A 23,952-nucleotide genomic window follows, 5' to 3' on the forward strand; every position below is an offset into this window, starting at 1 on the left:
TGGTTTATAGTCTATGCTCAGTAAATATTTAACGCAGTGTTACTATTACTAGTGTGTTTGGGGTATGTCCAGGGTGTTTTTGCCCACGTGAGCATGTGGCCTCTGAGCACATACACGTCTGTGTGTGTGATGGTGACACGTCTCCTTGGTGCCTATGCATTTCCGTGCGTGTGCTTCTCAGCATGAGTATCCCCACAGGTACATGTGTCAGTGTGTGTCCATAGGTGTGTGCACCTGTGCCTGTGTCCCAGGAGGCAGTGTGTATGTATCAACGTGCCTGATGTCTGCACGACATAGAGAATGAACACAAGAAAGACTGAGAGCGAGCGCGCTCATGAGGATGCCTCAGAGAGAATTTGCCAGTGGTTCTTAATTAACCCCCATGGAAGCCAGCAAATGCCTGTGCTAATCAGCCATGAGGAACTTTGCTGGGTTGGGCCGGGGGGTGAGCTTTTCTGAGCACAACAGTGGTGCTCGATGCTAATTAATTTAATGTGTTAATGGCATCCGCTTCCTGTTTTAATTGGCATTTAGCTCCATAGAAGAATAACTGGGGTTGGTAGTGGTCAGTTGTTCTTTGTTGTTTTTTCTTCGTAATGCTGCTGAGATTCATTTGTAACTGAGCTCAAGGGCAGCCTGACTTCACGTCCCGTCAAAGAGAAACCTCTTCATCTTCAACCAGGACAAAGGGGCCATTTCCTAAAACCCGGAGAAGCTGTGGGGCTTGGGGATGGTGGCAAATTAGGATGAGGAAGGAATCACCCTAACGTGTCTCATGGCTGCAAGGTCTCAGGTCTAATCCTGTGGGTCTGTTGCTGCCGGGAGTGGGACCTGGGCCCGATTTAGAAACCCAAACCTTTGCTGTTCTCTCAGCCAGGAACATCCTATAACTACCACTTCCTCACCCAACTGACTAGTTCTTTTTTGTTCCTTTTTTTCTTTTTTTAAAAAATATTTATTTATTTTGGTTTTGGCTGTGTCAGGTCTTAGTTGCGGCATGTGGGATCTTTCATTGTGGTGTGCGGGCTCTTCGTTCTCTCTAGTTGTGGCACGCGGGCTCCAGAGAGCGTGGGCTCTGTAGTTGGCGGCACACGGGCTCTTTTTGTTCCTTTTTAATAAATGTGTTATTGAAGTATAACATCCACAAGGGAAAACGTGCATGTCATAAGTGTACAACATTTGGAATTTTTCAAAGTGAACACAGCCCATAACCAGCATCCAGATCAACAATAAAACATTCTAGGGACTTCCCTGGTGGCACAGTGGTTAAGAATCCGCCTGCCAATGCAGGGAACACGGGTTCAAGCCCTGGTCCGGGAAGATCCCACATGCCGCAGAGCAACTAAGCCTGTGCGCCACAACTACTGAGCCTGTGCTCTAGAGCCCTTGAGCCACAACTACTGAGCCCGTGTGCCACAACTACTGAAGCCTGTGCACCTAGAGCCTGTGCTCCACAAGAGAAGCCACCACAATGAGAAGCCCGCGCACCACAACAAAGTAGCCCCCACTCACCGCAACTACAGAAAGCCCGCGTGCAGCAATGAAGACCCAACGCAGCCATAAATAAATGAATGAATGAATAAATAAATATTTAAAAAAAAACAATAAAACATTCTAGCACCCAGAAGCCTCCCTCATGACCCCATCCAGGTGCCGCTCCCCCTGACTTCTAACAGCACAGATGGGTTTTGCCTGTTTTGATATCTGATCTTAATAGAATCACGCGTACACTTTGGTGTCTGGCTTCTTTGGCTCTATGATATATCTGGCAGAGTCATCATACTGTGTTGCAAGTAAATGTAGATTATTCGTTTTTGTTGCTGTCTAGTATTCTGTTGTGTGAGTATTTCACAGTCTGTCCACTTTCTGGTGGGTAGGCCTCTGGGGGGTTTCAGGTTTGGAGCTATTACAGAGAGGGCTGCTGTGAACGTTCACATCCTGTGTCTTGGTGCACAAGTGCCCACATTTCTCCTGCATATATTCCACCAGGACTTAGGGCACCGAATTTTCACCTTTAGCAGAGGCTGCCAAGCAACTTTCCAAATCACTAACTTGTTCTTGAACTTCATCACAGTTTAGACATACCTTCCTCCAAAATACTTTCTCTGACCACTCTTTCTCCCTCCTTATTTCTTTTCAAGAAGAGAGGGAAAGACATCCAGGCAGGTGGGACCAGCCTGAGCAAAGGCTTAGAAGTGGTAAGGGGAAAGCCACAGGCCTGTAAGAGGGGCTGAGTCACCCCAGGGAGCACAGCAGCCCTGCAGCCCCCTGCCCCACACCTCCCGGCCCCTCCAAGCCCCTGTTTGTGCCCAGGATAAGGTGAACTTCGCTCTGTGCTCGGGCCCTCGGCTTGAGGCTGCCCTGGCCTCCAAGGATCGGGAGATCCTGCGGCTGCTGAAGGATGTGCGGCACCTCCAGAACTCTCTGCAGGAGCTGGAGGAGACCTCCGCCAACCAGATTGCAGACCTAGAGCGGCAGCTCATGGCCAAGTCAGAGGCCATCGAAGTAGGTCTTGGGGAGGAGGTGGGCAGATGCGAGATGGGCGGGGAGTCCCCAGGCAGAAGGACGTGGACCAGCCTCACCATCTTTGTTCTTCTAGAAGCTGGAAGAGAAGCTTCAGGCACAGTCTGACTATGAAGAAATTAAAACAGAGCTGAGGTACTGTGTGGGGCGCGGCTGCCTGGGAAGATAGCAAGGGGCCCTCGGCAAAGTTCACCATCTTCCTCCCTCCCCCCAGACCCCGCTTTGTGTTACCCTTGTCAACTCTCCACTGGCACCTTGGGTGTCATGCCCGGACCTTTGTCATCAAGAGCTGCCTGTGGGAAAACATAGCCTTGCTGGTGCTGTAACTGGGCAGGGGGATGATGCCTTAATCAGATGAGCTCAAGCCACACTCCTCCAGGTGACAGCAGACCAGTTCACAAGCCCACTATTTAAGGCCTGTTGTCCATTGAGTCCCGTGTTACATGGGGTCCTGGGGGCTGGGGTCCTTGCTGTCAATCAGGGAAGATAGCAGGTCGTAGTGCCTCTCCCCCGGCCTGGGGAACTGGCTGGCCTCACACTCTCTCCACTTTCTCTGGCAGCATCCTCAAAGCCATGAAGCTGGCCTCCAACACCTGCAGCCTCCCCCAGGTGAGTGTCCCCGCCACTTTCCCCACAGGACAGGCTGCCCCTGAGAGCCTTGTACCAGCCATGCCCTCTCAGCCCTGCTTCTTGTCTCCTCAGGGCATGGCAAAGCCCGAAGACTCCCTGCTCATGGCAAAGGAGGCATTCTTCCCTGCGCAGAAATTCCTTCTAGAAAAGCCTGGTCTTTTGGCCAGCCCTGGTAGGGGAGGAGGGGTGCTCTTGGGACTGAGGGGCTGGGGTGGGAGCTGCCCGCGGGTCTCTGGCCTCCTCCATGCCCTCAGACCACTGCCTTCCACATGGGCCGGAGGATGATGGATAAAAGGCGGGCATGTTGATAGAGCGCCTCCTGGGTGCCAGGGGCTGAGCTGGGCACCATCCACAGCTAAGCCAGCAGGCAGCTGTCCCACAGGGTGCCACCCACATCCACGCCCACACTCAGGGACACACAGCTCACTCAGGCCCTCCTGAGGTCCCCCGAAGGGCTTGCTCATGCCCTAGCCTTCGAGAGCAGTAAAAGAGGTCACGGGACAAGGAGGGCATTCACACTGCACCCCCTACAGCAGACCCCTGGGCACGGCCTGCAGACACGCCTGTCTCCCCTACATCGCCCCTTCTCCTCACACAGTGGCTTCATGACCTTTCAGCCATGTGGCCCCAGCCGACACTTTCTGTGTGCTGCCTCCATTTCCTCATCTGTGAGGTGGGGGCAGTAATGGGCCCTGTGCGGGTGGAGTAAGTTAGCAGCATGGGAAATACAAACGCATAGACAAGGGGTGCAGGGTGAGCACCCAGGAAGTGGGCTGTCCTGCTCTGGGATGGGGGTTAATCCTCCCAGGGCAAGGTGTTGGGCCCATAACGAGTGCTCAGTTGATGTGCTTGATGGTGGGAGGGGCACTCCCCAGAACTAGCATTTGGCCCGAGCCTTGAAGGATGGGGATCAGAGAAGGGGGCAGGGAGTGTGTGTGGCAGAAACAGCCAGTGTTGGCGCCTCGCGCTGCCAGACGCCTATAGCACTTGTCCCCACTCCCTCCTGCCCTGTGCCCCCTTCCTCTCCCTCCAAATTTCTGTCTCTTTGTATGTGTTTCTCTGTCTCCCTCTTTCTATCTCTTTGTCCTTCGTTGCTTTCTGTCTTTCACTGTCTCTGTCTGCCTGTCTCTGTCTCTCCACCTCTGCCTGTCTCTGTATCTCCCCTGTTATTTCTGTTTTCCTATCTCTGTCTCTCTGTGATTTCTCTCCCTGTCTCTGTCTCTCCCCATCACTATCCACCTCTCTGTCTTTCTCTGTCTCTCCTCTCTTCCTCTGTCTGTCTGCCTTGGTGTTCTAGAGGAAGACCCTTCAGAGGATGTTGCCATCAAGGATTCTCTGGGCACGGAGCAGTCCTACCCATCCCCTCCACAGCTCCCACCGCCACCAGGGCCCGAAGACCCCCTGTCCCCCAGCCCAGGGCAGCCCTTGCTGGGCCCTGGCCTCGGCCCTGATGGCCCTCGGACTTTCTCACTGTCCCCCTTCCCCAGCCTGGCTTCAGGGGAGAGACTGGCAGGGGACACGCTGCTGTCCAAGCACATGATGCCCCCGGCTGCCTTCAAGGGGGAGGCGGGAGGCCTGCTGGTGTTCCCCCCGGCCTTCTATGGCGCCAAGCCGCCCACAGCCCCTGCCACCCCAGCCCCTGGCCCTGAGCCGCCCGGGGGCCCTGAGCCAGCAGAGGGCAGTGGTGGCGGCGTGGCCACAGCGGGAGCCGGGGCAGAGGAGGAGCAGCTGGACACGGCGGAGATCGCATTCCAGGTGAAGGAGCAGTTGCTCAAACACAACATCGGGCAGCGGGTGTTTGGCCACTACGTGTTGGGCCTGTCCCAGGGCTCGGTCAGCGAGATCCTGGCCCGGCCCAAGCCCTGGCGCAAGCTCACGGTGAAGGGCAAGGAGCCCTTCATCAAGATGAAGCAGTTCCTGTCAGACGAGCAGAATGTGCTGGCTCTGAGGACCATCCAGGTGCGGCAAAGAGGTAAGTGCCGGCCGAGGGCCCATCTGTGACGCACAGGCTCAGACCTGGTCTCCACGACCCAGCCCAGGGCACGGGGCTGGCTGGGGTCTGAGAGCACAGCTCGGGGTTCAGAGCCTTGGGTCTGCCACCTCACAGCCGTGTGACTCAGGGCAAGTGACTCTGCCTTTCTGTGCCTCAGTTTCCCCCTCTGGCCGCTGTGATGCCGTTCAGGCTGATAACGTGGGAGAAGTCTGGGCCCCAGGGGCTGCCTTGGCAGATACCCGCTGAGCACCGCCAAGCCTCAGTTTACCCATCTGTACAACAGCCTGGGTGACTGCCAACCTTGCCAGACTCAGTTTTTAGGGTAATCCGTGTGAAGGGCCCAAGTTCTGACCTCACAAGCACCTGAGTTTGTGTCCAGCTCTGCATTCATCTACTGAGTGACCTCAGGCAATCCACTTTAGCTGCTCTGTGCCTCAGTTTCCCCATCTGTCAGCCTCATGGCGGGGGTTAAATGAGCATAAAGCATGTAGTAAGTTCTTGAGAACTGTTAGCTTTGATGGTGGCTGCCGTCAGTGGGTTTTGTTGTTGTTGTTATTATTTCAAGCTAGAATCACTTGTAGGTCCACAGTTTGTCACACAGACTAGCAAAGTGATGGTCCTGCCACACATACTCACGGTCTGGCCCTCAGAGGAGGGCACCAGGCTGTCACCCTGCCCAGCTCCAGGGACTGATCCCCAACATGCAGGTCCCCACAGCAGATGCCTCCTTTCCTCCCCCAGGCAGTATCACCCCGAGAATCCGCACACCAGAGACCGGCTCGGATGACGCCATCAAGAGCATCCTGGAGCAGGCCAAGAAGGAGATCGAGTCGCAGAAGGGGGGTGAGTGTGACCCCACAGCAGCCAAGGCCCGAGGCCTCCAGGGCCTGCTCTGAGCAGGAGGCAAGGCCTTGTCCACCTTCATCCACTCCAGAGGGGATTCCAAGCAGGTCAGAACCTCTTTGCCTCTTTCCAGACCTGCAGCCAAGTGAGGTCTAGGCCTGGAAAGTGCCAGGTCCTATCCGGTAGGGAGCTACAAGCCACGTGTGGTTATATCCATTTAAATTAACTAAAATTAAGTGAAATTAAAACCTCAGTTCTTCAGCCGCAGTAGCCACGTCGCACAGGTGACGAGTGGCGGCCATGTTGGGCAGCACGCCCACAGAACGTTGCCCTCACTGCGGAGTTCTGTTGGCATTCCTGGTCTGGGTTGTCCAAATGTCCTCAACTTTCAGGAGGCACAGTGACCAGTATTCACACAGGAGCTTGTCAAGCACAGAGGCCTGAGCCTCACCCCCGATCATCGGTCTCACCTTCCTTCTTGCACCTTACTTTCTAGTTCCCAGTGAGACACTGTTCCCCTGGCTTCCTCCCACCTCTCAAACCATGCCTCCTACGCTTCCCCAGTGGGTGCCACACTCAGAGCTCAGTGGTTAAAAACAGCATAAATTTATCATCCTACAGTTCTGGAAGTCGGAAGTCCAAAGTCAGCCTCCCTGGGCTACAGCTGCGTTCTTTCTGGAGGCTCTAGGGGAAAATCTGTTTCCTTGCCTTTTTCAGCTTCTAGAGGGTGCCCAGATTCTTTGCCTCCTGGCCTCTTCCTTCATCTTAGCATCACAGCATCTTTAGTCTCTGTCTCTCTCTCATCTTTCTGCCTCCCTCTTAAAAGCACCATTGTGATTATGTGGGGTCCACCCAGATAATCCAGGATAATCTCCTCATCTCAAAATTCTTAACTCTAATCACATCTGCAAACTCCCTTTTGCCATGTGAGGTAACATGTTCACAGGTCCCAGGGATTGGGACATGGATATCTTTGGGGGACCATTATTTAGCCTATCACAGTGCACTTTCTTCATCAACCCCCTCAAACGTGGGGTTCCCCCAGAGCTCCACCCCAGGCCCTCTGACTTTCTTACTTTTCCTAGATGAGTTAATCCACTCCTGGAAATTCCAACAACCCTAACCCTAACGCTAACCCTAACCCTAACCCTTACCCCATCCAGGGGTCACTTAACTTCTGAGTGCTTCTTTCAAGCTTGTCCATCCCCACCCCAACTGCCACCAGCCTAGTGAGCCACCATCATCACTTGCTGGGACTATTGCAGTAGCCTATTTACTGGTCTTGCCAGTGACATTCTAGGCCATGCTCTGGCTCATCCTCCACCCAGAGGCCAGAGGGATCTTTCTAGAGGACACACATGGTCATATCACTATTCGAAATCCTTCCATGGCTCCCCATTACCCTCAGATAAAATCCCAAGTCTCCAACAAGGCCTACAGGCCCTATTATAGTCTTCAGACTCCTCCTGACCCCTCCGTGCCTCTCACATGAACTGTTTATAGTCATGCTCATTCTCATTCCTGTTCCCTGTGCCCCTAATGCCATCCTCACCCCAGCCACTTTTCATCTGGCCAACTCCTGCTTCTACTTTACCACTCAGCTCAGAAGTCACCTCCAGGAAGCCCCTCATCCCCATCCAGGTGGATTGGATGCCACCCCTCCTTGGATCCCCCATAACGACCTGTATTGTTTGGTGCATTGGAGCCAGAGTGACCTGGCTGCAAATTTTGTCTCTGCTATTTATTAACCGTGTGACCATGGGCAAATCGCTTAGCCTCTCTGTGCCTTCATTTTCTCATCTTTAAAATGGACACAGTATTTGTACTCCCTTCTTAAGGTTGTGTGGGGATCAAATGAGATCAGGCCTGGCAAGCACTCAGCTGGGGTCTAGTATGTAGAAGGTGCCCCTGAAAAGTTAGCTGTCCTCATTACATTATCATTATTATGTCTCCATTGTTGCATTTATTCATGTTACAAATGACTCTGCTGATGTGGCTGTCCCTCCCACCAGTCTGGGGGATTCTTGCAGCCAGGGACCTAGTCACATCCCTGCACCCAGCATGAGGTAGTACAACACAGTGTAGACCACAGCTGACTTAGAACTAGATGCTGGCTTCAGCACTCCCACTCCATTTTACATTGTCTGCTGCCCCATGGTGGCGACTCGGAGCAAGTGTCCCGTTCCCAAGCCTCTGATTGCTGCTGGAAGCCAGGAGTTCCCCAAGATCCCTCCCCTTCCCGGTCCCTGGAAAGGGTAGAGAGGGGCTTACCCTGCTGGGAGCCTACACTGCTCCACCCATATAATCTGCTGAGCCCTTACTGTGTACACCAGGGGTCCCAACCCCCGGCACGTGGACCAGTACCAGCCCACGGCCTGTTAGGAACCGGGCCGCGCACAGCAGGAGGTGAGCAGTGGGTGAGCGAGTGAAGCTTCATCCCCGCTCCCCATGGCTCCCCATCGCTGGCCTGAACCATCCCCCCACCCCCATCCCCCCCGCCAGTCCATGGAAAAACTGTCTTCCATGAAACCGGTCCTAAACATTTATCAAGTGCCTACTGTGTGCTAGATGGGGCTTACACATATAGATGAGACACAGTACTGGGGGGAAAGAATCCTGAGAACCAGTTTAATCTAACTCTCCCACTGAACAGGAAAACTGAAGCCAAAGAGGAGGAGACATACTCACAGTTATTCAGAGACCAAAGGAGAACCCAGGTCTCCTGACTCCCTGTACAGTGCTCTCCCACTGTGGGGTCAGAAACAAGGCAGCAAAGAAATTGAAAAGGCAATATCATAGAGGGAAACCTTTGCATAGTTGGGGGTTTCCTGTGAAGGAAATGAATGTGGTTGACACTAACTTAGGAGCTCTACTTTTGGGGATCAAAGGAAATGTCCAGAATGGGGGCAAAATTTTGTATACAAGCTATCTCTTTATCGTTGTTTCCAACAGTGACAAACTAGAAACAATCTAAGTATCTAGCAGTGGGGGATCAGGTAAGTAAAGCACAGGGTATTTCCTCAGTGGTATATGCAGCCATTAAAGATAGAAGAACTTATAATCATAGGAAAAAATACTCATGTTGACACCAAGTGAGGGCAAACCAGGCCACACTCCCGCATATCAAGTGTGACCATCCCATGAATGTTGTTAGAAAACAGATTGGAAGGAAAAACATGAGAAAATTTCACGTGGTTGCCTCTGGGGGAAAGATTAGAGGGGATTTTTATTTTCATCTTAATTTTCTGTGCATTCTTAGCTGTCCACAATAGGCATGTATTACTTTTTTTTTAAATAAATTTATTTATTTTATTTATTTGTTTTTGGCTGTGTTGGGTCTTCATTGCTGTGTGCGGGCTTTCTCTAGTTGTGGCAAGTGGGGGCTACTCTTCGTTGCGGTGCGCGGGCTTCTCATCGCGGTGGCTTCTCTTGATGCGGAGCACGGGCTCTAGACGCGCGGGCCTCAGTAGTTGTGGTGCACGGGCTTAGTTGCTCCACGGCATGTGGGATCTTCCAGGACCAGGGCTCGAACCCGTGTCCCCTGCATTGGCAGGCAGATTCTTAACTACTGTGCCAGCCAGGGAAGCCCCTACTTTTTTTTAAATTGAGGTAACATTCATATAACATAAAATTAACCATTTTAAAGTGAACAATTCAGTGGTGTCTAGTATACTTACAATGTTGTGCAACCACTGCTTCTGTCTAGTTCCGAAACATCTTCATCACCCCGAAAAGGAAACACTGTACCTATTAGCAGTCACTCCCTACTCTCCACCTCCCTTAAGCCCCAGGGAACCACCAGTCTACTTTCTGTGTCTATGAATCTACCTATTCTGGGTATTTCATAGGAATGGAAACCATACAATATGTGGCCTTTTGTGTCCGGCTTCTTTCACTTAGCATGATGTTTTCAAGATTATTCCATATGGTAGCATGTATCAGTGCTTCATTCCTTTTTATGGCTGAATAATATTCCATTGCTCTATTGCTTTGTAATTGGAAATTAAAATTGGGGCTGTGAGGATCCACTAGGGTATAGACTGCACAACCAGGTAATAGAGGAAGGGCTGTGTTGATATGGGTTGGTCCAGGGCTGGGGAGACCTCAGCATGGGAAAGGCCACTAACAGGGCAGAGGGAAACAATGTTCTGTTGTTCCTTTTTGTTCACCACTCTTAAAAAAAAAAAAAAAAAGATTTTTCACTAAGTGATACATTGCTTATTTCGCAGCTCAATTAGAAAGCAGGTTATACTGTGTGTCTTCTTCTGGGACTTGCTTTTATCTGCATAGATGGATCACAGCATATGCAAAAGACAAGTCTTTTTTTAATGTTATATTATCCCCGTGAGCACTTTCTCCACATGTGCTAAAATCTCACTGTCCACCTGATTTTTTTTTCTGTTTCCTTTTTTTTTTTAACATCTTTATTGGAGTATAATTTGTCGACCTGATTTTTAATGGCTGCCTAATATTCTGTCATAGGGATGGACCCTAATTTACTTAACCAATCCCCAGCTGTTGGACAAAGAGGTTGCCTCCAACATTTTGCTGGTATAAATACTGTGCTGTGAACATCTTTGCCCTTCAATCCATGCTCTGACCATGGGCCTCCAGCCACCCTGTCATCTTTCCCACAGGTGAGCCCAAGAACTCGACAGCCCCACTGAGCATCACCAATGGCACAGCCCCCGCCAGCACCTCAGAAGATGCCATCAAGAACATTCTGGAACAAGCGCGCCGCGAGATGCAAGCACAGCAGCAGGCCCTACTGGAGATGGAGGCAGGCCCCCGCGGCCGCTCGGTGCCTCCCTCGCCCCCAGAGCGGCCCTCGCTGGCCGCCATGAGCCAGAACGGGGCCCCGACCCACGTCAAGCAGGAGGAGAGTGGTGGCGGCGGCGGTGGTGTCGGCAGTGGGGGCACCAGCAGCAGTGCCACACAGACATCCCTCACGGTCCTGTCCCCGGCCGCCTTTGTGCAGAGCATCATCCGGAAGGTCAAGTCAGAGATCGGCGATGCCGGCTACTTCGACCACCACTGGGCCTCGGACCGCGGCCTCCTCAGCCGCCCCTACGCCTCTGTCTCACCCTCACTCTCCTCCTCCTCCTCCAGCTACTCCGGCCAGCCCAGCGGGCGGGCATGGCCCCGTGGGGACGAGGCGCCCACGGCCCCTGAGGAGGAAGCGGCCGGGAGTGAGGACGAGCCCCCCAGGGTGGGTGAGCTCAAGGCCGAGGGGGGCGGCCCCGAGGCGGGCAGCGCTGGGCGACTGGCCTACTACCCGGCCTACGTGCCCCGCACGCTGAAGCCCACCGTGCCGCCCCTGACCCCCGAGCAATACGAGCTCTACATGTACCGTGAGGTGGACACCCTGGAGCTGACGCGCCAGGTCAAGGAGAAGCTGGCCAAGAATGGAATCTGCCAGAGGATCTTCGGGGAGAAGGTGCAGATGGCGGGGCCCACCCTCGGAGCCTCCGGGGCCTGGAGCACGGGACCTGGGGAGGGAGGACCCCCATCCCACGTCCATGGTCTGGAAAGAATGCGTGTGTGTGTGCGCGCGCGTGCGCGTGTGCAAGAACTGGGCAGAAGCAGGATTCGGACCCTGGTCTGTGTGACCCCAGAAGCCCTTTTTCCTGTTTCCAGCTGTCCCTGGGCACTGGAGGAAGGGGAGCCAAGGGCAAGGAGGTTTTTAAAGCTGTGAAACCTTTCCATCTGGTTAGGAAATAGCCACCTACCCGATCCTGCTCGGGTACCCTCCACCGTTCCCATGGTCCATCCACTAAAGGGTTAAGGCTCAGCCTAGCTTGCGGGGGTGGGGGGTGGTCTCCTGATTGGTTGGTGCCAGTTGTTAAGTAGTTTTATTTCTTTTTAAAATGTAGATTTATTTTTTAATTAATTAATTTGGTTGTGCCGGGTCTTAGTTGCAGCAGGCGTGCTCCTTAGTTGCGGCTCATGGGCTTCTTAGTTGCAGCTCACCGGCTTCTTAGTTGCAGCATGCGAACTCTTAGTTGCGACATGCATGTGGGATCTAGTTCCCTGACCTGGGATCGAACCCAGGCACCCTTCATTGGGAGCGTGGAGTCTTAACCACTATGCCACCAGGGAAGTCCATGTTAAGTAGTTTTAAACATCACTTCCGGCCATAGCAGAAGAGCAGGCAAAGGGTCATAAGCTCAGAGGAAGGCGAAATGACCTGAATGGGAGACACAGGAAGGCTTCCTGGAGGAGGGGGCACTTAAGGGGTCTTAGAGTCCAAGCAGGATTTTTTTTTAAGATTTTTTTGATGTGGACCATTTTTAAAGTCTTTATTGAATTTGTTACAATATTGCTTCTGTTTTACGTTTTGGTTTTTTGCCCGTGAGGCATGTGGGATCTTAGTTCTCCATCCAGGAATCTGCATTGGGAGGCAAAGCCTTAACCACTGGACTGCCAGGGAAGTCCTGAGGCAGGATTTTTAGATGGAGGGAAATCAGGAAGGGCACTGCAGGTGGGGGGTACAGCACAGGCACACAGCAGACACCTGGGGAGTGAAGAACACATGAAGGCAGCCCTGGCCTCTCAGAACGGGAGTGAACAGTGGGCCTTAAGGTTCTTGGGGAGAGTGGTGGAGGGGATGGCCAGGGACCTGCTGACCTACCCTTCCTGCCCTGCCCATCCCCAGGTGCTGGGTCTGTCTCAGGGCAGTGTGAGTGACATGCTGTCCCGGCCGAAGCCGTGGAGCAAGCTGACGCAGAAGGGGCGGGAGCCCTTCATCCGTATGCAGCTGTGGCTCTCGGACCAGCTCGGCCAGGCCGTCAGCCAGCAGCCCAGCGCCTCCCAGGGTGAGTGTAGACAGGGCCCCAGAAGTGCCAAGAGCCCTCACTCTTCCAGTCAGTGCAGTGGCTTCACTGCCCAGGTCTGCCCCCCTTTGCGTCCCCACAGCCCCGGCGCCACTGCTGCTGCCCTGAAAGAGTGCAGGTTGCTCCTAGTTGGTGTCCCTGCTCCCCTTTCATCCTTCCTTCAGCCAGACAGGCACTGGTTTTAAACCTCTAGGTGGCACCCGGGTGCGTGGAGCAAGTGGAAAAAATACTTTGCATGGGGAGCCCCACCTTCCTTCCCATCCCGTCAGGAGTCTGCCGATTGATCTCTTTCTCCCAGCAATCCAGCATGCAGCCTCAGAATCCTTCTTAGCACAGGGCCTTGGGCAGCTGTTATCCATCCATTAATGATGCACAGGCAGGGTGGAGTCTGAACTTTTCCTGGGTGAGGAAACTGAGGCTCAGAGAGTTGCCCGGAGTTACAGAGCCTGAGAGTAGAGGGATTGGGGCCCTGAGGTAGGGACTCCAGGGAGCTCAAGCTCCCTCCCCAGTGAGTCAGTGGGCAGATCCATTAAGGCCCTGGTGAGATGCCTACCCAGACCGTGACGGGGATTGCTGCCAGGACAGGACATCTGACCTACCTGCTGAGGCCAGAGAAAGGCAGAGACAAAGAGACGCCAGACTCCGAGTCCAAGGACCTCAGCTCAGTCAGTTTGTCCATTTCTAAAGTGGGGATTGGTCAATAGGACAAAAACCATATCTCAGTTTCATAGAAATGAACCAGATCAATGGGTATCAACAGGAATAGTACATGAAACATAATGTCTGGGAACAAAATCTTACCTCCCAGTGATGGTGTTTATTTTAGAAGTTAATGCCCACAGACAAGAAATGAAAAAAGGTGCCACCACCCACCTGCCTGCGAGGAGGGGCTGCTCTGGGCAGGGAGGGGCCAGGAAGAGACTGGGAGGGGACCAGAAGGCTCTGGCTGTCTCTGTTCCTTTTTTTCTTTAAAACAAACAGGGAAATTTGAAGCAAATAGGGCAGTGTTAACATCTATTAAGGTGATAGGCCCAGGGAAGGGAGGGAGGACTTTTCTGTACATTTCTATAGCTTTGAAATATTTTATAATATTTTATAATTGAGGACTAATACAACTGTTATAATGACGGCAGTCATTTGTCACACACAGTGCTAACCACTTACAGTGTTTTCTTCTTTAATCCTTGTGTTAATCTTGACCAGAGGGACTCTTTGTCCTTCAGTTTTACAAAAGAAGAAATCGAGGGTCTGAATAGCACAGTGACTTGCCCAAGGTCACTGGCCAGTTAGTGGCAGAGCCAGGATTAGAACGCAAGACTGGTAGCTGTTAGACTCCCCTGCCTCCTAGGGTTTCCACCTTAGAGCCTACACTTGTGAAAGGGTCCCAGATCCTTTTTTTTTTTTTTTTTTTTGGTGTGGTGGTGTATTGTAATTAATTCATTTTCACTGTGATAAATTCACAAACCAGATTTACCATTTTAGCCATTTTTTTAAATGGCTAAATTTCTCAACCATTTGAGAAATTAATTGAAGATTCAGTGGCATTTAGTACATTCACAGTGTTGTGCAACCATCACCTCTGTACAATTCTAGGACATTTTCATCACCCCAGAAGGAAATCCCATACCCATTTGCAGTCACTTCCACTTCCTCCTCCCCCAAAGCCCCTGGCAACCACCAAGCCTGCATTCTGACTCTATGGATTTACCTGTTCTGGGCATTTCGTATCAGTGGAATCAAGATAATATGTGGTCTTTTGTGTCTGGCTTCTTTTACTTGGCATGATGTTTTGAAGATTCTTCTATGCTATAGCTTGTGTCAGAATTTCATTCCTCTTTATGGCTAAATAATATCCCATCGGAGCGGTAAGCCACTTTTTGGCTACTGTGAATAATGTTGAACATGAACATCTCTTTGATCACCCGTTTTCAATTCCTTTGGCTATATATCTAGGAGTGGAATTGCTGGGTCACATGGTAATTCTATGTTTAACTTATTGAGGAATTTCCAAATTGTTTTCCATAGCAATTGCAGCATTTTACATTCCAACAGTAAGCCAACACTTGCTATTTTTCCATTTTTTACTGTAGCCATCCTAGTGGGTATGAAGTGGTATCTCATAATTTTTATTGGCATTTCCCCAATGTCTAATTGTTTGTTTGTTTTTTCTTTGTAATGGAAGGATTTGAGGTAGGGATAGAGTTAGGCAAAGACAATCAAGAATAGTGTTCTTGGCATAAGAAACAGCAAAAGCAAAGGCTGGGAGGCAGGATCATACACGGTTTGGGAAGGGAGGTAAGTGCAGATGAGGGTGGATTGGACATCTTGTCCCCTGCTTACCCACAGATCAAGACACCAGGACCCCAGGTTTGTGGAAACAGATTTGAGTGGTCCTGACTGAAATGTATTCACTCAAAAGCACCTCCTGCTTCCCCAGGCTCTAAGACTAACGTATGTTCTCTGCCTTCCAGGGGCTGGTATTTAGTGGATGAGAAGACCATGTCGGGCATAAGCATACCTGAGCTCAAGTCCTGGTTTTGCCACTAGCCACTCTGTGACCTTAGACATATTGCCTGACCTCTCTGAGCCTCAGTTGCCTCATCTGTAAAAGGGGATACCATCATACCTACCTCCTAGGGGTGTTATGAAGGTGACTTGACATCATGGGTGTAAAACACATAGCACTATGCTAGGCATGTAAGTCCTCAGTAAAAGGAAGCTTCATGAATTATTGTCGTCACCATCATCGTTGTTGTTGTTGCATGTAGTAAGGCAGAGATCTGGCACAAGCAAGGAATTAGAGTGAAGCGTGACAATTTGTAGTCAAGGTGCTCTTAGACCCCAAAGGTGTACACCTCAGCGAAGGGGCATTTGGGACTGGGTCTTCAAGGATATATAGGAGTTCAAGGTTAGGAGGAAGGCTTTCAGAGTGGGAAGACCAGCCTAAACAAAGGCACAGGGGTTTAGAAGAGCCTAGGAGGTTTGTGGGGAGAGGGGTAGCTGAGGGGACTGTGAATTGCTCCAGGTCTGTGAGGTGGGCAGGGACAACAGAGTCCAGAGCCTTAAATACCAGGACAAGGAGGTACACGTTTCTTGTGCAAGGGGCAGTGGGGAGCCATTGAAGGTTCTGAAGCATGAGAGTGGTCTGATCAGAGTGATCTACTTGTTGGCCACAGGGAAGGAAGAACCCATCTAGAGCAGAGAGAGGCTCAGGATGTCCTTTCTAGAATCAAAGCCACTGCAGGATGGTTATGGGGCTCCCTTTACTTCCTACTTATCATACATTTTTATGTTTATCTTAACAAATTTCCATCAGGCACCAGTTAAACACTTTGAGGAAGAGGTACCTTTTCTTCCTACTTCGCCGGAAGGCACCTTGTGGACCGGCACAGGGATTCCTAGACACCCTGTACCACACGACCCTCCCTATTAGGGGCACCTCCCTAGGCACGTCCCCTGCCCTCCCTGGATTGTCCAGAGGCTCAGCTCACACTGGAAAGTCCAGTGGGTGACTCTGATTCCTCAAGAGGTGATCCGCATTATCTCGAGTCCTCTCCAGGCCCTGAGTAGGATAGTTGCAAGTGTAGCGCTATTTGTCTTACGGCCCCATTTAACAGATTCAGGAACCTGAGGTTCGACAAAGTCATCCCACCCAAGATAACTTCTAAGTGGTTTTTAAATATACGTTCACACAAAATGTCTTTCGACAAATGAAAAATGTGGTTTTAAAACTCACTTTCTTTTAACATGCCAAGGTACTGTGGACATCTTTTCTTGTTCTTTTTTCGGTTTTATTGAGATATATTTGACATAGAACACTGTGTAAGTTCAAGGTAGACAATGTAACAATTTGAGAGATGTATATATTGCAAAATGTTTACAGTGGTAAGGTTAGTTAACACACCCTTCCCCTCACATAATTACCATTTTGTTGTTATAGTGAGCACATTAAAGCTGTGCTCTCACAGCAACTGTCATCCAGTACAGGATTGTTAACTGCGGCCACCATGCTGTGCATCGGATCCCAGAACCTACTCATCTTATGTGGACATCTTTTCATTACATTATTTTTAATTGCTGCAGGGACTCATTGTATTTTATTTAGCTGATGCCCAGTAGTTGGGCTTATAGGTCATTGCCAACTCCTTTTTTTCCTTAACTTTCAATTTTGATGTAATTTCTAATTTACCAAAGAGTTGAAGCCATAGAACAACCAACTTCCTAGACCCTACACACAGATTCACCAGTTGCTAATTTTGCCATATTTGTACTCTTTCTCTCTCGACCATTTGAGAAATTAATTGAAGACATCATGTCCCTTTACCCCTAAATGTTTCCAACAAGTATTTCCCAAGCATGAGAAATTTTACAATAATAACAATACTGTTACATAACCCACCATCTATATTCAACTTTCCTCTGTTGTCCCAGTAATCACCTTTATATAATTTTATTTTTCCCTGTCCAGGATCAGATTCAGAATAACTTGTAGTTAGTCGTCATGTCTCTTCAGTCTCTTTCAGTTTGGACCATTCTTCTGCCTCTCTTTGTTTTTCAGTTTTGACATTTTTCAAGACTAGAAGCCAAGTTATGTTGTAGACTGGCTCAGTTCACCTTTGTCTGATGTTTCCTCGTGGTTAGATTCAGACTGTGCACTTTGGGCAGGAATATCACAGAAGTGATGCTGTGTCCTTCTCAGTACATTGTATCAGGAGGCACCAGTTGTTTATTTGTCCTATGATTGGTGATGCTAACTTTGATCACTTGGTTAAGGTGGTGTCTGGCAGGTAGCTGTACTGTAAAGTTACTGTTTTTCCCTTTGTAATTAATAAGTATCTTGTGGGGAGATACTTTGGGACTATGTGGATATCCTATTCCTCATCTAACTTTCATCTGCTAGTTTTCACATCCAGGATGGTCCTTGCCTGAGATATTACTATGGTGGTTGCAAAAGGGGTGCTGCCAACTCTTGGCTCTAGCAAACAAACCTGCCCAAACCATGTGTGTCAATGCCAGATTGCAGTAACCGCCTTCTCTGTCTCTCTGTGGCCCACAGCCAGTCCCACTGAACCAAGGTCCTCGCCATCCCCACCCCCTAGTCCCACGGAGCCACCGGAGAAGACATCCCAGGAGCCCCTGAGTCTGACACTGGAGAGCAGCAAGGAGAACCAGCAGCCGGAGGGACGCTCCAGCTCCTCGCTGGGTGGAAAGATGTACTCAGGCAGCCAGACCACAGCGGGCATCCAGGAGATTGTGGCCATGTCCCCCGAGCTGGACACGTACTCCATCACCAAGAGGGTCAAAGAGGTCCTCACAGACAACAACCTAGGTACAGGGTGGCGGGAATCAGGGATGCTTGGCTCCTACTTGCCTTAAGGAAAGTGCTGGCAGTGCGATCCCAGGCACTGGGGTCCTGCCTGCAGGTGCCAGTCAGCCCTGGGGCATCCAGGACCCTCTGGGAGGCATCTGACAATGACCTGGGTCTCTAGAGTGGGACACAAGGGAGGTCAGTACGGGCCTGAAAAGGACCTAAAATCCTGAGCCCACAGCTTTCAAAACTGCCTTCCAGGAGGACTTAGAGAATCCCAGTAACAGTGAGACTCTAACACAATCCTGATCCAGTGCTGGGGGCACAGAGGAGAAATCTGGATTCTTTAATTTTTTGAATCACAAACTCCTCCAAGTCTCAAATGGGTGTCAAGCCCCCCTCCCAGAGGGATACACACAAGCCCCAACTTTTCACTACAATTTCTATAATAAAAATAAGGCATCTTTATTTAAAAATACCAAATAGTACAGAAATAAAGAATTAAAATTTAAATAAAAAAGTAAAATCTCCCCTGCCTCCCCGTTCTCTGACACTTTCTGAACACATACAAGAATATATGTTCACCTAGTTTCTTCTTTTCTTTTTTCTAGATAGATGAAATTACACACAGGCTGTCCTTATACTTGCTTTTTAAAAATTAACACTGTTTGTGGACACCCTTCCAGTTTAGAATGAATAGACCACCTGCATTCTTTGTCACTGTTGCAAAATTTTTCAGGCCATGGATGCCCCACATTTTTTACCCAACTGATGAGCATTTTGCTTGTTCCCAATTTCCTGCTGCCTCTGAAACTGTGTCTGTATGCGTCTTTGTGCCCTTGGGCAAATACAACTGGAGGATAAATCCCAGGCAGTGGAATTGCTGGATCAGAGGATATGCACACTGACATTTCGATAAAACCTGTCAACTTGCTCTCTGACAAGGTGATACTAATTTGTACACATGAAGTTTGCAGACAATTTCAGGGATCCCCTAGGAGTGAAGAACATCTAAATCATGAAAGCATTTTTGTTTGGTAGCTGTCTGCCCGCCCCCATCTCATATTTTGCAGAAAGGTCTCTTCCAGATACACACCGGGGGTGGGTTCCCCCATGTGTCTAGTCCTCCCTTCTGAGTCAGTGGAGACATTCCCTAGGTTCTCCCATGTCTCTGGCCTATTTCTTGTGTCTCCTGGGAGCACCTCTGCCCAGCCTGGGCGTTACAGGTTGCCCTCCTCCCCTGTCTCCAGGGCAGCGGCTATTTGGGGAGAGCATCCTGGGGCTGACACAGGGCTCCGTGTCTGACCTGCTGTCCCGACCAAAACCCTGGCACAAGCTGAGCCTGAAGGGGCGGGAGCCCTTTGTGCGCATGCAGCTGTGGCTCAATGACCCCCACAATGTGGAGAAGCTGAGAGACATGAAGAAGCTGGAGAAAAAAGGTAAGCACTGGGTAAACTCAGGGTCCCAGATAAACCCAGATAAACTCAGGGTCCCAGTGAGTCCAGTCTCAGTCTGGTGTGGGGCTGCAAGAAATAGCAATTCCACAGAATATAACTGCAAGCCATTAAAACATTTACTACTTTTCCCCTGAAAATTCCAATAGCCCATCTCTCAGCGTCCTTCCCCACACCGACAGCTACTCCAAAATCTTTTGTATATTCCGCAAAACCCCCTTTCTCTCTGATCCCTCCATCCTCTGCATCACCTCCCTATTGTATTACCTCCTTTGCCCATTACCCAGATTCTACACAACAAAGCACAGAATTGACCCAGCAAACAAGAATCCTCCCTTGTGGAAGTGGACAAGAAATTGCAGATTCTTACATGGTCTAATATTATTTTATATCCCTGAAAAAATGAGCTGGCATTGAGTACCTGTTTGTGCCCTCCCAGTCTCATGCTGTGAATAAGGGATTCCTGGATCTTAAAAAGCTCAGGGTCCAGTTGGGAAATAAGATACAAGGAGTTGGAAAGTCATCATCCAGGGCGCCAAGGCAGTTCATGATGAGGGCCCAGGGTCAAGCCAAGCTGTAAGCGGCACACGGAGCAGGGCCGAGTCTGGCTGTTGGCATCAGACAGCTGTACAGTTGAGAACTTGTCCTGCCACTTCCTGGCTGTGTGACCTTGGGCAAGTTACTTCCCTTCTCTGTGCCTCATTCTACTTCTTCTGAAAGTAAGAGTCACAGCATCTACCTCAGGGCATTGCTGTGAGGATTAAATGAGACGCTAATGCCTTACTTCCTCCGTTCTGAGGTGTGCCTTTTTTCCCCTACATTTTGACAATTTGAGGCTGAGATGCATCATGCAATTACTATGTTCGTTTAAAATTAATGTCCTGCCCCTGCCCCCAACAAAAGTAGTGAAATTCAGGGACACTTCTGACAATCAAGAGAATGCTCCAGAGCACCCTTTTTCGAGCACTTCCTTCCTGTCTGTGAGGCGAACCTTCTACATATGTTAACAATTAGAGTGCTAATGACCAGGTGTGGGTAGGCAAGCGCGTCTCGCGCGGAGGAAGTGAAAGGAGAGTAAGAAAGGAGAAAAGGCTGAGACTGCGTGGGGGTCCCAACGTTTGGGGCATGGAGGGCTTTGAGGACCGCTAGCTGATGCTTGGTTCAGCTCGGGTAGCAATGGGCCTCTGGTCGGCCGCTCTCAGCCCTCCCCCACTCCCTCCCCCACCCGCCCGCCCGCCCCAGCCTACCTGAAGCGCAGGTACGGCCTCATCAGCACCGGCTCAGACAGTGAGTCTCCAGCCACCCGCTCCGAGTGCCCCAGCCCCTGCCTGCAGCCCCAGGACCTGAGCCTCCTGCAAATCAAGAAGCCGCGAGTAGTGCTGGCCCCTGAGGAGAAGGAGGCGCTGAGAAAGGCCTACCAGCTGGAGCCTTACCCCTCCCAGCAGACCATAGAGCTCCTCTCCTTCCAGCTCAACCTCAAGACCAACACCGTCATCAACTGGTTCCACAACTACAGGTAGGGATACTGAGTGGGTAGCCACTGGGAGGGTGGGAAGGGGTCTCAGCCGGCCCCCCTTCCCTGTCCCGGGGCCTGGAGGGAGCCCAGCGTGGCCTCTGGGAGATAAGAGGACCATATTGCTTTATAACATAGGCAGACCTGGATCTATTGATAAATCTCAGCTCAACCATTTCCAGCTGTGAGGCCTGGGCAAGGGACTTCACCTCCCTGAGCGTCAAGTCTTCTAACTTATAAAATGGGAACCATAATGGGATCTACTTCATATAGTTGTCTTGAGGATTTGATGGGCCAACGTATTTACATAAAATACCTGGCACACAGTTTGTGGTAGGTGTTGACATCATTATTGTCACTGTCTTTATTATGACTTCACCCAGCTTGCTCCGCGTCTGTGAAGGGACAGGGAATGGTGTTTGGGGCACAGGCCTGAGGAACCTTAACTACCCACTGAACCTTGTGTCAGAGCCCCGATTTGGGGCTCTTGGCGTCTCCCACTCCTAAGGCCAAAGGAAACCCCTGTGGCAGCCCCTCGGGCGCCATCCACCTCAGGGAATGGGTGATTCCTATTTCTGTGGTGCCTTCTCCCACTCACCAGTCCCTAGTCTTAGGAGTAGCTGACCTGCGGTGGGCTGGGCTGCCTGAGGGCATTGACTGGCTGAGTCCAGCAGTTTCCAAGGAGACCGCAGAAGGGCTTCCTGAGAGCCCTGCAGAGAAGGGTTGATGGGATTTCGAGGACCATCTCTGAGGCACTCCCCACCAAGCCTGTTGAGCAAGAAATGTCTCTGGTGCCTCTGTGGTGCCAGAGAGGAGAGTCTCTTGACCCCCAAGAGAGAAGAGGAAGGAGGAGCCTGGAAGGGTGGAATGCCTGAAGTCTCTCTCCACAGCCCAGGCATGGGCATCACACAGACCTGAGTTCAAGTTCCACCTTGGCTGTGTGTTACTGAGCAAATCACTGTACCTTTGAGTCTCATCCCTATTTTACAGATAAGGAACCTAATACTTAACCCCACAGTGCTGAATTGAGGATCAAATGAAACACTTCAAGCGTACATACTTTGTAAAATATTGCATATTATCCTGCTCAGACCCAGAGCCTGCCAAACAGCAAATGACATAGGTCCTTAAAGCCTCATGCCCTCCTTCCCTCCCAGGGGACATTCTCTCCCCTCTTGTTTCCCACAGGAACAGAGCCCTCCATTATTATTCAATGTATTCATTCAATAAATATTTGCCATGTATGCACAGTGAGCTAGGGTCAGGAGATACAGGGGTTCAAAGCTATCATCCCTGCCCTAGGGAGCTTAAAATCACAAACCAGATAATTTTGCAACAACCTAATAAATTCTGTAAAACAGGAATGAATACGGGGCTGAGGGAAAAGGGAATTCTACCTAGGGGAAACTTTATAGAGAGGTGGCCTTTGAGCTGGGCTTTGAATGAGCAGAGAGAATTCCACTCCTAAAAGAAACCACTCTCAAAGAGTTCTAATTGTAGAAGAATACATTACTTCATTTAGTAAATGTTTATTGAGCACCAACTCTGTACCAAGCACCAAAGAGAACAAGACAAAGTCCTTGCCCTTAGCACCTCTTACAGACCAGCAGGGAAGGTCACTATTAAATGAGTACTTATATTAATGTATCATTACAACCTTCAGTGAGCTCTAGGAAAGGTGAACAATAGGATGTTTTCAGAAAAAATTACCAGGGAGGACCTGCTATAGATTTGGGAGTCAGGAATTGAAGAAAAGGACTAATTTTTACTATGGTGTAAATGACTATTAGCCTCATATTTATACTTGATCTACAGTTTGGAAGCTCTAATGACAGAGGCTCAGGCATTGAGCCATCCCAAAACACCCTCAGATCCCACCTTACCGGAAACGACTAGTGCTCCCCCTGGTCCCAGCAGCTTTTCCCTCTAGAGGGGACTGAAGGAGATGACAGAATCTCCTGGAAGGTGGGCAAGGCCACCTTTGTGGAGGGATTAGGAACTGAGAGAGAGAAGTGAACCAGATCACCCTTCACAGTCCCTCCAGGCTCAGGATCCTGGGATGGGGCCCCATCCCCCACCTGGGCAGGGAGCCAGGGAGGCAGGAGAGTGTAGCCGGACTGCTGGGTTCAGGGCCCAACTGCACTACTTGCTGGCTGTGTGACCGTAGCAGTCCCAGTGCCTCTTTGAGCCTTGTAATCTTTGTCAGTGGGAGTGAGACTAGTATCCTGCTCATAAGGTTATTATGAAAAATAAATGAAATAACCTGCAAAAGTGCTTGGCCCCGTACCTGGTACATGATAAGCACCCATCATTATGATGTTTATAATTAAAATTTATAAATGTATTATTTATCCGTAACATGTACTTTATTATTAATATTATAAATAATGGTATTAACATATGATGTCATTAATAAAAAAGGGCAGAGGGCTACAGCATTGAAGATAGATGCTGAGGAAGCCCTGTCGCTCTATGACCTTGGACGAGTGATTTGACCTCTCTGGACCTCATGCTATTAGGAAAATAGTTAATGGAGTTAGACTCATTCCTATCATTTCCTGCTCTAAAACATAATATATAAGTTTCCCTCTGACAACAGGGAGGCCATTGAAGTGAAGAGAGGAAGGGTTCTGGACTGGAGTTCAGGGTTCCCAGCTACTGGTCCCAGCTCTGCCTCTGTGTGCCTTGGTGACCTAGACAAGTTATTCTGTGTGCCTCAGTTTTCCCTTCTGGGCTGATGTCTAAGAGTCCCTCCAGGAAAGAAGCAGGGGGTTATTGGCACAAACTAGATCTGGGTTTGACTTTGAAAAATGCTCTAAAACAGTGCTGTCCAATAGAAATACAGTGAAAGCCAC

At 50.2% G+C, this 23,952-nt stretch overlaps 1 protein-coding gene across 7 annotated transcripts in view; it reads left to right on the forward strand.

The window, feature by feature from the left end:
• Positions 1-23,952, forward strand: part of CUX2 (cut like homeobox 2) — a 261,050-nt gene that overhangs the window by 235,312 nt on the left and 1,786 nt on the right. For 5 of the 7 annotated variants that reach the window (XM_060028044.1, XM_060028047.1, XM_060028046.1 and 2 more), the window contains 11 exons: positions 2,314-2,505; positions 2,600-2,658; positions 3,084-3,132; positions 3,205-3,325; positions 4,451-5,125; positions 5,888-5,989; positions 10,627-11,426; positions 12,645-12,804; positions 17,879-18,151; positions 19,381-19,569; positions 20,827-21,100. In XM_060028044.1, the coding sequence (XP_059884027.1) occupies positions 2,314-2,505; positions 2,600-2,658; positions 3,084-3,132; positions 3,205-3,325; positions 4,451-5,125; positions 5,888-5,989; positions 10,627-11,426; positions 12,645-12,804; positions 17,879-18,151; positions 19,381-19,569; positions 20,827-21,100 (2,894 nt within the window). The remainder of the gene's footprint in view (positions 1-2,313; positions 2,506-2,599; positions 2,659-3,083; positions 3,133-3,204; positions 3,326-4,450; positions 5,126-5,887; positions 5,990-10,626; positions 11,427-12,644; positions 12,805-17,878; positions 18,152-19,380; positions 19,570-20,826; positions 21,101-23,952) is intronic. The other 2 variants (XM_060028045.1, XM_060028042.1) reach the window with 1 other exon arrangement.

The sequence above is a fragment of the Delphinus delphis genome, chromosome 13, assembly GCF_949987515.2.
Source record: "Delphinus delphis chromosome 13, mDelDel1.2, whole genome shotgun sequence".
NCBI lineage: Eukaryota > Metazoa > Chordata > Mammalia > Artiodactyla > Delphinidae > Delphinus > Delphinus delphis.